This window comes from Narcine bancroftii, chromosome 11, assembly GCF_036971445.1.
Source record: "Narcine bancroftii isolate sNarBan1 chromosome 11, sNarBan1.hap1, whole genome shotgun sequence".
In the NCBI taxonomy this organism is placed as follows: domain Eukaryota; kingdom Metazoa; phylum Chordata; class Chondrichthyes; order Torpediniformes; family Narcinidae; genus Narcine; species Narcine bancroftii.
The window spans coordinates 79,096,264-79,109,446 of NC_091479.1; the positions used below are offsets into that span (position 1 = coordinate 79,096,264).

Consider the following 13,183-nt stretch of genomic DNA (forward strand, 5'->3'; position numbering starts at 1 on the left):
TCCTACTATTCATCTCAAGTATAATTACATTTTTAAAATATGTCACAAAATACTGAGTACAGTGAGAAGGGTTCTTCGGTGAACAAAGAAGTTGTCACAAGCATGACGAATAACCATAAGTAGTGCACAGTTTCTTTCTTTGGCTTGGCTTCGCGGACGAAGATTTATGGAGGGGGTAAAAAGTCCACGTCAGCTGCAGGCTCGTTTGTGGCTGACCAGTCCGATGCGGGACAGGCAGACACGATTGCAGCGGTTGCAAGGGAAAATTGGTTGGTTGGGGTTGGGTGTTGGGTTTTTCCTCCTTTGCCTTTTGTCAGTGAGGTGGGCTCTGCGGTCTTCTTCAAAGGAGGCTGCTGCCCGCCAAACTGTGAGGCGCCAAGATGCACGGTTTGAGGCGTTATCAGCCCACTGGCGGTGGTCAATGTGGCAGGCACCAAGAGATTTCTTTAGGCAGTCCTTGTACCTTTTCTTTGGTGCACCTCTGTCACGGTGGCCAGTGGAGAGCTCGCCATATAATACGATCTTGGGAAGGCGATGGTCCTCCATTCTGGAGACGTGACCCATCCAGCGCAGCTGGATCTTCAGCAGCGTGGACTCGATGCTGTCGACCTCTGCCATCTCGAGTACCTCGACGTTAGGGGTGTGAGCGCTCCAATGGATGTTGAGGATGGAGCGGAGACAACGCTGGTGGAAGCGTTCTAGGAGCCGTAGGTGGTGCCGGTAGAGGACCCATGATTCGGAGCCGAACAGGAGTGTGGGTATGACAACGGCTCTGTATACGCTTATCTTTGTGAGGTTTTTCAGTTGGTTGTTTTTCCAGACTCTTTTGTGTAGTCTTCCAAAGGCGCTATTTGCCTTGGCGAGTCTGTTGTCTATCTCATTGTCGATCCTTGCATCTGATGAAATGGTGCAGCCGAGATAGGTAAACTGGTTGACCGTTTTGAGTTTTGTGTGCCCGATGGAGATGTGGGGGGGCTGGTAGTCATGGTGGGGAGCTGGCTGATGGAGGACCTCAGTTTTCTTCAGGCTGACTTCCAGGCCAAACATTTTGGCAGTTTCCTGCTTTGCCTGAGTGCACAGTTTACAGGCTATGGATTTACACAAAGAAGGAAGATCAGTTAACACCAAGCAAGGACAGCATGGTAGCACTGTAATGAGGTCTATTCAAAAGCTTGATGGCTGCAGGGAAGGAAATCTTTAAGCCTGTTGGTGTGTGCTAACACATTCTTAAGCTTTCTCTCCGAGGGAAAAGAGATGTGCTGTGTTGTTCAGTATTTTGGCTGCTTTCCCCAAGCGGCAAGAGTTGTAGATGGAGTCCATGGAGGGGAGGGAAGCTTTTGTTAGGTTCTGAACTGCATTTACTTCAGTTTCTTTCGATCTTGAACACAGTATGCTTTCAATGGTGCACCTATAGAAGTTGTTGAGGGACAGCGTAACATGCCAAATTTCCTTTGAATGCCTTCTAAGAAAGTCAAGGCATTAGTGCATTATCTTGATTTTCACACACCGATATGTTTGTCCCAGGTCAGGTCACTGTAGATTTTTATTCCTAATAACTTGAAGCCATCTCCTCTTTCAACCTCAGGGCTAATATCATGGACAAGGATGCTAAACTTTTATTTAAATTTTTATTTATTCCTATTTTTTTTTTTTTTAATGTATTTATTTCTTCCATTTTTTTCCCCAGTTGCTTGGGGTTGCCAGTTGCTTGAATTCTGCATACCAGGGATTTTTACTGTATAACAATTCCTGATGGTTCAAATTGTTGGCATTACATGACTGCAATAGCATTGTTGAACGACCATTTTGGGTGAGCACAAGGGAGAACAGAAATGGCTGGCAGTTATTCGATTGCCTTTTTATTTTCAGCAAAGTGCGTCTATATTGATTTTAACTGAAGAGACAAACCACAAACCTGTGAAACAAGGTGAATGCTTCAAACACAAAAAGAATACCAGCAAAATGATGCACTGTGATAAAATTTCTCCCTTATTATAATCAATTTATCTCATGGTTGGCGACCGCATCGTATCTAGTAGTTCTAAAGAGTTCTTTTGAGTAAGCTAGAGCATAAACCTGTTTGCTTATCTTTGCCTTCAAATATTATCTTCTTCTTTCTTTCTTCTTCTTTGGCTTGGCTTCGCGGACGAAGGTTTATGGAGGGGTAAATGTCCACGTCAGCTGCAGGCTCGTTTGTGGCTGACAAGTCCGATGCGGGACAGGCAGACACGGTTGCAGCGGTTGCAGGGGAAAATTGGTGGGTTGGGGTTGGGTGTTGGGTTTTTCCTCCTTTGTCTTTTGTCAGTGAGGTGGGCTCTGCGGTCTTCTTCAAAGGAGGTTGCTGCCCGCCAAACTGTGCGGCGCCAAGATGCACGGTTTGAGGTGAGATCAGCCCACTGGCGGTGGTCAATGTGGCAGGCACCAAGAGATTTCTTTAGGCAGTCCTTGTCCCTCTTCTTTGGTGCACCTCTGTCACGGTGGCCAGTGGAGAGCTCGCCATACAACACGATCTTGGGAAGGCGATGGTCCTCCATTCTGGAGACGTGACCTACCCAGCGCAGTTGGATCTTCAGCAGCGTGGATTCGATGCTGTTGGCCTCTGCCATCTCGAGTACTTCGATGTTAGAGATGAAGTCGCTCCAATGAATGTTGAGGATGGAGCGGAGACAACGCTGGTGGAAGCGTTCTAGGAGCCGTAGGTGATGCCGGTAGAGGACCCATGATTCGGAGCCGAATTTCTTTAAATACACAGAATGGTCAATAAATCCTAGAGTTCAATGTTATAGCAGAGTATAACCTATCAATATAGTCAGAGTTCAAGTGTGGAATTTTACTCAAATAACTATTCAATAGATCCGGTTGCAGCAAGAGGCAGTGATTTGGCAATGCTGGGAAGATCAAGATCTACTTGCCTGGTAAGATTTAATGGCAGGGGATGGAGTTTGACAAATGTTGTAGTAACAGCACCAACACCACCAAACAGTAACTGTTCAGTTATCTAATTTAGTCAATGAAACATTGGTATGTATAAATTAGCTCCTACAGCCGTTTACAAAATGCAGTTCCTCATCGGGTATGAAATTCTTTCTCGTGTATATAGAAACAAACACGAGTGCACGAAATTTCATTGCAGGGAACACATAAGAGATTGGTTTGCTCCAGATTTCAGCATCCGGAATCTACAGGAGAAACTCAGCTGGTTGAAAAATATCAATGGTAGAAAAATTGCCAACGGTTCAAGTCAGAAACCTTAATCAAGAGGTTATGAAGCAATTTCATCCCGAGTGCATCTGTCAGATTTATTTCTTTATTCATGTTTAGTCACATTTTACTGCTGTAAATATACTCAAGATTTCAGAATTAGCTTTGGGCAATGACATGAAATTGTTGGCACTGTTTATTTGGACAGATTTTGGACTCTGCAGCAAGAGCACAGGTACACAGAGGTCAACTAAAAAAAGGTACAAGTAAGGACTGCAGGTTCAAGGCAAGAAGAACTACAAAGTAAATTGAAAGCACAGCTAAATCAGCTGGATCAAAAGTAGTAATGATGTCAGTCAAGCCTTCAGAGCACATACATTAAAAATAACCATTTCAATGCAATTAAGCAATTACTGTATTTTTACACATATAACGTGCGCATTATGTGCATGATTTATGTGTGCACTTATTCGAGAATATTTTTACATCTTGAAAGAACGCACACTATTTTTAGTGGGCATGGGAAAGTCGAACCAGCAATTTATAATGAGTGTGGGAATATTATAGCAAGCATGAGAATATAATAGAGGAAATAAAAGAATGGGCACAATTTATAGCTGGCATGGGAAATTTTGATTTTGGGAATATCTCATTGTACTGAATGCCATAGTATTTCTATAAACAGGACATTCTGACTAGGGCACTGCACTTTATCAGTGTTAATTGCCCAGAGCCAGAGCAAGGAGATTAACATATCAAGTGCCTCGGATTTGAGACATTAGAATTAAAATCCTGCTCAACTCTGAAGCCAGCCTGTCATGGATCTATTTAATTGATTCGCCTTTTAATGTATTGCAGCAGAATATCACCTATACAATGGACAATTGACACTTCTGAGGGAACTTGATTAGGTGTTAATTGCAGGAGATTAATTGAGGCAGATACTGGCATGTGCTTTGTCTCATGCCTCATTTAAATGCAAATTGCTTTTGCCAGTCAGAATTTAGAATACTATACCCATGCCTTATATAAATATTTTTGCACAATTTATGATTTTCTGCATGTTATACAAGTGAAAATATGGTATTTCCCATTAAATGCATACAGAAAAGCATAGGGTTTAAAGGATCACCTTTACTACTATATCCCATTTACTAGAATGATCTTGACAAACTGAAAAATACACTGACGGAGTACACAGCTCCAACAATTCATTGGCCCATAAAATACAAGCCTTAGCTACCTGAAGCAAAGTAATTGCACTGGTCACTAATTTATTTCAGTCCTTCTAAATTTATGGTAATCTTTAATTAATCTGAAGCCAACAGAAGTTTAAAGATGTATTCTTTCTCATTAATACATGGAATCCAGTAACATAGGACAACAAAGATTTTGCTTCCTGAACATTTTGATTGCATTTTCTGGATTTTGGGCTGCTGATCACAAAAATCATCTTCAAAATTTTCTATCACATACTATTATTGAGATTTAACCCATTTTTGTCATTTCCTGTTATATTTTTAATATGCTTCAAGCATACAAAGCCATGAAATGCAACATGTTATTGAAAATTCATTTTCTGCATTCGCACTTGAACTTCTTCCCTGCTGATCTTGGTGCAGTCATTGACGAACATGGCGAAAGGTTTCACCGGGACCTTGCGATCTTGGAAATGGGGCAACAGGAATCCATCAATGCTCACTGACTATTGTTGGACACTGACATAAGAGATATCAGATGCTAAATACAAAGGAAAATCAGCAGAAAAACATTTAAGCCAATTGAATTAACTCGATGTGTTAGCATTATTATGCGATTAAACTTGTTAAATTTAATAAAAAGTTCATTTAATGTTTCTCCAACTTTCTCCATGATTCAGCATATCTGAAATTATCTTTGGGTTCAGCTTGAAGTTATTTATCATAATCCCCATTGCTTCTCAATGCTTATTCATATGAACTGTAAAATTTTAAAATCATTATTTCTCCGTTCCAGCTCACTTACTGAGCAGACTGCAGTGCCTTCACCAAGAAGGCAAATGGCAAACTAAATCACATAAATGAACACACTCCCAAATTAAAAAAACAGGGACTAAGAAGTAGCCAATAACTTGATCTGAAAGGAAAATAACTAGTCATCTGCTGAACTTTTGTCATTTCAGTGTATCACATGTCTCTGAAATTCTCTACTTCAGAATGCTTCCAAGTAATGAATCAAGTTAAGGTTGAGATTAATAAATTTATGGACTATTGGGGAAAGGGTTACCAAAATTAGAAAGAAGATCTTCAACACAAGATCTTAAGGAATTATGGAACAAGCTACAGGAAGCCTTATACTCGCGTTACAAATTTCACAAATCTTCAGTAGATATCCCTTTGACGCAGTATCAATTGCAACCACCACAGTAGACTAAATTCTGAGAATCTGGCATGCTGTAGACTTTTGTGATGATGGACTGGCACACTATTAAATATTATTCCGAGTAATACTTTAAAACACAAAACTTATTTCTAAAAAAAATTTGCACAGCATTATTCATTTCTCATGAACCCAATGAGTTGAAAGGGAGCACTGGAACCTGATGAACCATTGTGATCTCCAAAGAGTGGGTTATTTGGGTTTGACTACATTCCCAGTGACTCCAAGCACTTTTTGATCTTAGAACTCTCATAGGTATCAGGACCTACTGATATTTACTCATAAATATATCAGAGAAGGTTTAAATGAACTGTCTGAATAAACCAAAGCTCAATTGCAAATGGCTCTTATTACAAAATAGCCTTCTAAGAAATTTGCATTGTCCTCTACTGATTGATGTTTTCACTGTGAACATATGATCAGAAGTCGAAGTTGGCCATCTAGCTCTTTAACCCTGTTCTGCCACTCATTAAGTTTATGCCCAATCTACTACCTCGGGACTTACTCTCGTCTCAAATTCTTGAATATCAAAATTTACCAATCACCATTTCAAATGAACTCACTCAGCTTCCACAGAGCTCCAAGGTTTCAAATTCCAAAAGATTTACCATGCCACTGCATAAATGAATATTTAAACTTAGCCTTCATTCTTATCCCTCATTCTAAGACACTGATTCCCAGTTCTACACTCCTCATCCAGGGGCAAACATGCTACCCATATCTGCCTTAATATAATTAATGAGATTACCTCTCAATCTTATCTCTCATTCTTCTAAACCACAGACTGAGTTCACTTCAATTCTTCCTCATGTGACACCATCCTAGAAACCAATCTAGTAAATTTTTATTCTATGGGGGTAGGTGCAAAAGTTTTTGATTGATAAATGAACCAAAACTCAAGATCTCAAGAAGACAGTGTAACTGCAGCAAGATTCATTTGCTCTGCTTACTGTAAAAGCAAACATATTATTTGCCCTCCTAACTACTGGTTGCTTGCCAATGCACAATGATTTTCAGTAATTTGTGTAGGATACTTGGGTTTTTTTTTTAAACATTAACACTTCCCAATATGTCACCTTTTAACAAAATACCCCACTTCTTGGTTTTATTCATTCAATGGATAATATGGCATTTTCCCTCAACATGTTCTTGCCTATTCACTGTCTACATCTTCTTGATGAAAACTTAAATGGGATTGTGAATAGGGAGAAGGATGTAAAGGGACTTCATGAGCTAACTTGGAATTTTGTCCTCTCACCGAAATCCTTGACAAAAATTGTGAATAACTGGGACCCAAGTATACACACACAGTCCGCCAACATGCAAAACCACATTCTTTGCATTTTGTTAACCATTTCAAACCCATCTCAGTACATCACCCCTGATTTCATGTGCTCCATCCTTATCGACCAACCTCCTGAATGGGACCTTATCCAAAGCCTCCAGAAAATGCAAATATATAACATTTACTGGCTCCCCCTCATCTATTCTGCTAGTCATTTCCTCAAGAACACCAACATTTGGTAAAAATATTTCTCTTTCAAAATATCATGCTACTCTGTGACCCTATGAAACCATCTTCTGTGAAGACATCTTTCATTACGAATTCCAATAATGATAACGCGCTGTCTGTGAGGAGTTTGTATGTTCTCCCCGTGTCTGCGTGGGTTTTCCCCGGGGCCTCTGGTTTCCTCCCATTGTTCAAAACGTACAGGGTATGTTTAATTGGGTGGCATGGACTTGTGGGCCGAGATGGCCTATTACCCTGCTGTAGGTCAAAATTTAAAATGTTTTAACTTTTTTTTTATATAAAGTTTATTGTCATAGATTTGCCAGAATTTTCTCCCATGACTGACACAAAGCTAATAGATTGATGTTTGCCCATTTTATCTCTCCCTTTAATGTGATTCTAAAAAAAAAATCTACTTGTAGAATAAATTCCATGAGATCTATCATCTTGGGATAATACTGCTTCGCCTGCTGCTTTGTACATTAACTACTACTATTTTATCCTGAATTCTGACAACAACCATGACTTTTCTTTCTTTAACAATGTTTCTTCCATTCAATTTTATTAGAACACTAAAATTCCATCTTATCAATTCTGCCACAAAATTATACAGTATATATATCATCACATGAAAGATTCTTGTTTACTTCAAAAACATTATGCAATAATGCAGATTAAAAGTGAGACCAATGGAGAAGATAAGATCATGAAGTTTCAGATGTTAAAAGAAAGGTACACCAAACAATTGCCATAATTGTGATGGGTGGTAGTAATGCAACAGCTTAGAGAAATCATCTGTGGTGTTTAAAAGTTTAAAACTTTTTAAAGGATATCAGTTCATTTTTTGTGAATGGAAACTTAAGAGACAGTGACATTGTATTTGTTTGAAAGTGTTATTACTTTTCAAGGACAAATCTAAAACCATAGTTTTCATGTTCACAATAGATGCTCTAGATTCTCTGAAAATCTCAAAAAATTCAGATTCAAAATTAAAATATGACAGATTTGGGCTCAAATGCAAGACTTACAATATATACTACAAAAACTTTCTATAATACAAATAAAAGGATTTGTATCCTTGTAGGGGAAAAAAAACTACCAGTACTTGTTTAGTATCTGCAAAAGCAAATCTCAATACAGTACTAAAATTTCATAACATTTTCATTCCCAGCAAGGCATTTAAATATCACTTTTCCACTTGTACAAATGTTGAATGATTACGTGAAGTGTGATTACAGCAAACATATATACACTGATAAATTAGAAAAGTACCCAAACATTCAACAGTCCTCGTAATGAAATGTCAGAAAGATGCAATGTTACTAGGTATTATTAGGCACTCTTGCATAGCAATATATGAAATTGCAGCTGCCAACTTTGTTTTGTAAAGATCCTTACTAGATACTCTGATATCTTTAGATTAAAACATGAGAAACACAATTTAGTCAACTGGTATAATCAGGATTTTTGTTCAATTCCTAGACAGTGCAACATCCACCAAACACAGCAAAATTATGTAAACCTTGTTGGTTTACATAAAAGGTTTACAAGCAGTCCTTGGCCATTTGATGACAAGCAAGGGCTTGCTTGTGGAAATTATTGGCACTATCCATGAGAAATGATGGAATAAAATGTTAAATTATATCATTCAACTGCATCACATTAGAGTTATCTTATCAACTTACAGAAAATTATTTATCAATTTCTAAAATAAAAACATTCAATGCAAACCAGAAATAAGAAATTGGTGCTAGTTAGCTGCCAAGGTATGATGCTCCTTACCTGCAGCGATCTCCATAACTACAACATCCTTTCTGAAAGTACTTGCAAATCAGAGAAGGCTTGCTGGTTGTAAGGTCATGGAAATAACGGCAATTGTTTCCTTCTTTACAAACTCCATGCATGAAATACCTACAAGTAGAGTTTCACAGTTTCAACTTATTAATCTTCTAAAAACTGCAATAATCCTAAGAAAAATTCTCCTCCTTTTAAATTTTGTATTTTCTTATTGCACGCATTATCATTTACCAGAATAGTAAACTTGAAAAATCAATACTTGCATATGCAAACATTCAAAGGTAGATTTTTTTCAATTCATTGCTCACGAAGCAAAGAGAGAATAGACATTGTACTTAACTATTATAAAGCATTGATTCTCTACTGACTTGCCCTGTTGTAGAACACCCAACATAACCTTGGGAAAACATAGATCAGTTTCTACTTTGTGAGTTCTCTCTTAAAGGAAGACATTAATGGTGAAATTCACAAATATCTTGAGTGAGCAAGCAGTCCTTGGCCATTTGATGACAAGGAAGCCTGAAAATGAAAAGCTCAAACAATAAAAAAAAAAGCTGGCTCCTCATAATCCTCTGAACCAGCCATTCGAAAAGTTGGGGGGGGGGGGGGGGCGGGGTCAATGTGTGGCTTTTCTGCTATGTTTTAGTACTTCAGCAAGATTACTTCCCCCCCACCCCCCCAGCCTTTCATTGATAAATGCCACCAATATTTGTGGCTCCAAGTCAAGTTGTTTCTGTGCGATAGATGTTCTTGACGTCCATACATGTTGTGGTCATCAGTTTAAATCTTAAGTTTATGTTTGTCACAAAACATCCAATACAGTGAGGAGAGATCTTGTGCAAACAGACCAACAGGTCATCTCATACAGACATCCATGAAGTACAATGTACAGAGTATAGAATTACAACAAAGATTAATTAGCAGTAAGGGCATGATAGCACTGTTATGGGGTTCATTCAAGAGTCTGATGGCTACAGGGAAAAAACTACCTTTCACTTCCTATAGATGATGCATAACCAACTTTTTTTATGCTGTTTGATTATTGCATCTTATTGATTTACGCTATTACACCCTTGGGCTTTCTCCTCAAAGGGAGGAGGGAAAAGAGAACATGTTTGGGGTATGATGGGAATTTCAGGACATTGACTGCCTTCCCTAGGCAATGGGAGATTTAAATGGGTCGATTGAGGGGAGGGAAGTTTGCATTATATTCTGAGCTGCTTTCTTCCAAACTGGAAGGGCAACTCCCATACCATGCTGTGATGTATCAAGTACACTGTAGAAACTGTTGAGGGATGGGAAGGGACATACATGTTCAATTTTCTTGGTCTTCTAAGAAAGAGGCTTTGGTGTGCTTCCTTGTATTTGTCACAGGTCAGGACATTGTAGCAATTTATTACAAAGAAAATAGAGCTATCTACTTTTGACTTTGCTCCCATTATCTTCCCCCTATCTTGAAGTCAATGATCATCTCCATCTTATTAAGAGGCGACCTCTTTCCTGTATTCCAACTCATCATTATTTTAAACCTTGCCCACCTACTACTGCATCATCATCTGCAAATTGACGGTGGAATGGGTATAGTATTTAGCGGTACAGTTGTGGTGTGGAAGGTGTAAGCAGTAAACTGAGTATACATCCTTGAGGAGTTTGTGGGTAGGCAGGTGGAAATGTTAACCATCTTACCTGAATACAAAGTGGATCACTCTTTCTCACTCACTGTCCATTTTATTTTCAGAGTCAAATCAAAGTTCAAATTATTTGTCAGAGTATATACATATCACATACAACACCAAGAATCCTTTTTTCCTGCACCTATCAGTAATTTCTAACTACTGATAACTGTACTCAAGAAAGAAATGTAAAAAAGGTAAACAAACCGAATTTTTAATCCTGAATATTTCTGTATTTGCACAATGAGCAAAGTTAGAGTCCTTAAATAATTCTCTGAATGAGTATGTTGTTCAGGAGTCTGATGGTGGAGGGGTAGCAGCTAGTGCCAACCTTGGTGATATGAGTCTTGTGGCATCTTTACCTCTTTCCTGATGGCAGCAGTGAGCACAGAGCATGTCCTGGGTCGTGTGGATCCTTGATCATTGCTGCTGCTCTTCGACAGCACCATTCCAAATAGATATTCTCGATGGTAGGGAGAGTTTTGCCTGTGATGTACTTTTGCAGGGCTTTCTGCTCAGAGGTATTGGTGACCTCATACAAGGCCATGTTGTGGTGAGGGAGGAGGTGTGGGTGCGGGTATTACACCTCCTACAATCACAGTAGAAGGTGCCGGGTCTGGGGGGGGGGGGGGGTGGGCATGGATGGGGAGGGAAGGGAGTCACTGAGGGAGTGGTCCCTACGGAAGCCTGAGAGGGGAGGAGAGGGAAAAATGTGTCTGGTGGTGGGGTCCTGTAGTAAGTGCCAGAAATACCGGCGGATAATGTGTTGGATGCGGAAGCTGGTGGGGTGATAGGTGAAGACGAGGGGGGATCCTTTGTTTATTGTTTCTAGGGGCGGGGGGTTAGGGCAGATGAGCGTGGAAGAGGAGATGCGGGTGAGGGCTAAGTTGATAGTGGTGGAGGGGAAGCCACGTCGAAGAAGGCAGACATTTCAGAGGCTCATCTTGGGAGCAGATGCGGAGGAGATGGAGAAATTGAGAGAAGGGGATGGAGTCCTTGCAGGGGTACAGGGTGTGAGAATGAGTCGTCCAGGTAGTTGTGGGAGTTGGAGGGTTTGTAAGAAATGTCAGTGGAGACAGAGAGATTCAGAAAAAGGAGAGTGTGATCAGAGATGGACCAGGTCAGTTTAAGGTCTGAGTGGAAATTGACCACAAAATTGATGAGATTGACAAGCTCATTGCGAGTGCATGAGGCCACCCCGATGTAGTCATCGATGTACTAGAGGAAGAATTGGGGGGGGTCTTGCCTGTGTAGACTTGAAGTCTGATTTGTTCCACAAAACCCACAAACAGGAAGGAAATGCTGGGACCCATGTGGGTACAATGAGGTCCGAAAATTGTGCGATAAGAATTCATGCACAGCAGCAAAGCCTCATGTCATGAAAATCTATAAAATTGCATCATATTAATAGAAAAAGATGATTTGGACATTATTTATGTCGCAGTTTTACTTTAAAGTCATACTGCTCTAATTTACAAGTCCAATGTCTCTATTACAAGATGAATGCACAGCTAAAACACAAGATTTCTTTGTTTCTTAAAGATGACCGCCACAATTGCTTTGATGAAGTGTTTAATTGCCAGTTTTTTGTGCATCTTCAGCTTTTCTGCCTCCCACGGTTGCTTTCAACATACCTCTTGTGTGCCACATACTTGCTGCTAAATTAGATCACTATTGATTTATCTTGCAGCATACTTTAAACTTGGCTTATAGTCTGCTGTGTTATTGCAGTAGTTTCTTTGAATGCACAATTCACTTAATTATCTCCAACCTTTAAAAACAATCTTTCAATCCAGTTGAATTGCTCATTGTTCAGTTTGTGAACTGTTGGTACTTTGAAAAACTACAATTTGTTAACCTATATAGGACATAAACCTGGAAATGCAGGATTAGTTGTCATTCATGTATTGTGCTTTCCTTCTTTAGTAGTTCTTTCTTTAGATTCAAGGTCTTTACTTTGGATCTGCCTGATGTTATACCTAGGATAGATTTATTTTCCACTGGCATCTGTGCCTGAATCTATCTGCTTCATCCAGAAACATATGATCTAAGATAGAGTATGCAACCAGCATAAAAAGAGTAAACATTGTGGCATTTAATAATGCGTTATCATAAAGCATTCTTGCATGCTTCACTCAAGAATTCAGGCAAGTCTAGTCATTTCTCAAGGTCAGTGGAAAAGAAATAAAAATGTATCACAGAAGTTTTGCTATTATCTGATTCCACCTGCATTGAATTCGCCCATCATTATTGAATGAAGATCTACCGGGACCAATACCTGAAGAGGGCGCACAAAATCAGTGAACCGGTGCGGACTCGAACGGCCTGTTTCCGCTCCGTAAATAGTTATATGGTTATATCAATGTGTATAAGTTTTTCTGAATGGTGAATGTGATGCCCTTTTTTGGGCTTCTCATCACATTGCACAAATCCATTAAGGTAGACATTAAATTATTCCAATGTTGCCTTGGTTTGTCGATTACATCATCTATGATATTTTCTTGGTCTAATAAAGAACACCAAACACACAGGCTCCAGAAGTTGTTTTGGCATACATGATGCAAACTTTCAACAACTACTTGTC

The 13,183-nt window shown here is 39.4% G+C and overlaps 1 protein-coding gene across 2 annotated transcripts in view; it reads right to left on the reverse strand.

The window, feature by feature from the left end:
- Positions 1-13,183, reverse strand: part of mkrn1 (makorin, ring finger protein, 1) — a 77,446-nt gene that overhangs the window by 48,677 nt on the left and 15,586 nt on the right. Inside the window, exon 2 of one of the 2 annotated variants that reach the window (XM_069903598.1) lies at positions 8,912-9,040. The exons of the other annotated variant lie outside the window; for it this stretch is intronic. Coding sequence (XP_069759699.1) covers positions 8,912-9,040 — 129 coding nt within the window. The remainder of the gene's footprint in view (positions 1-8,911; positions 9,041-13,183) is intronic. 2 annotated transcript variants of the gene reach the window in all.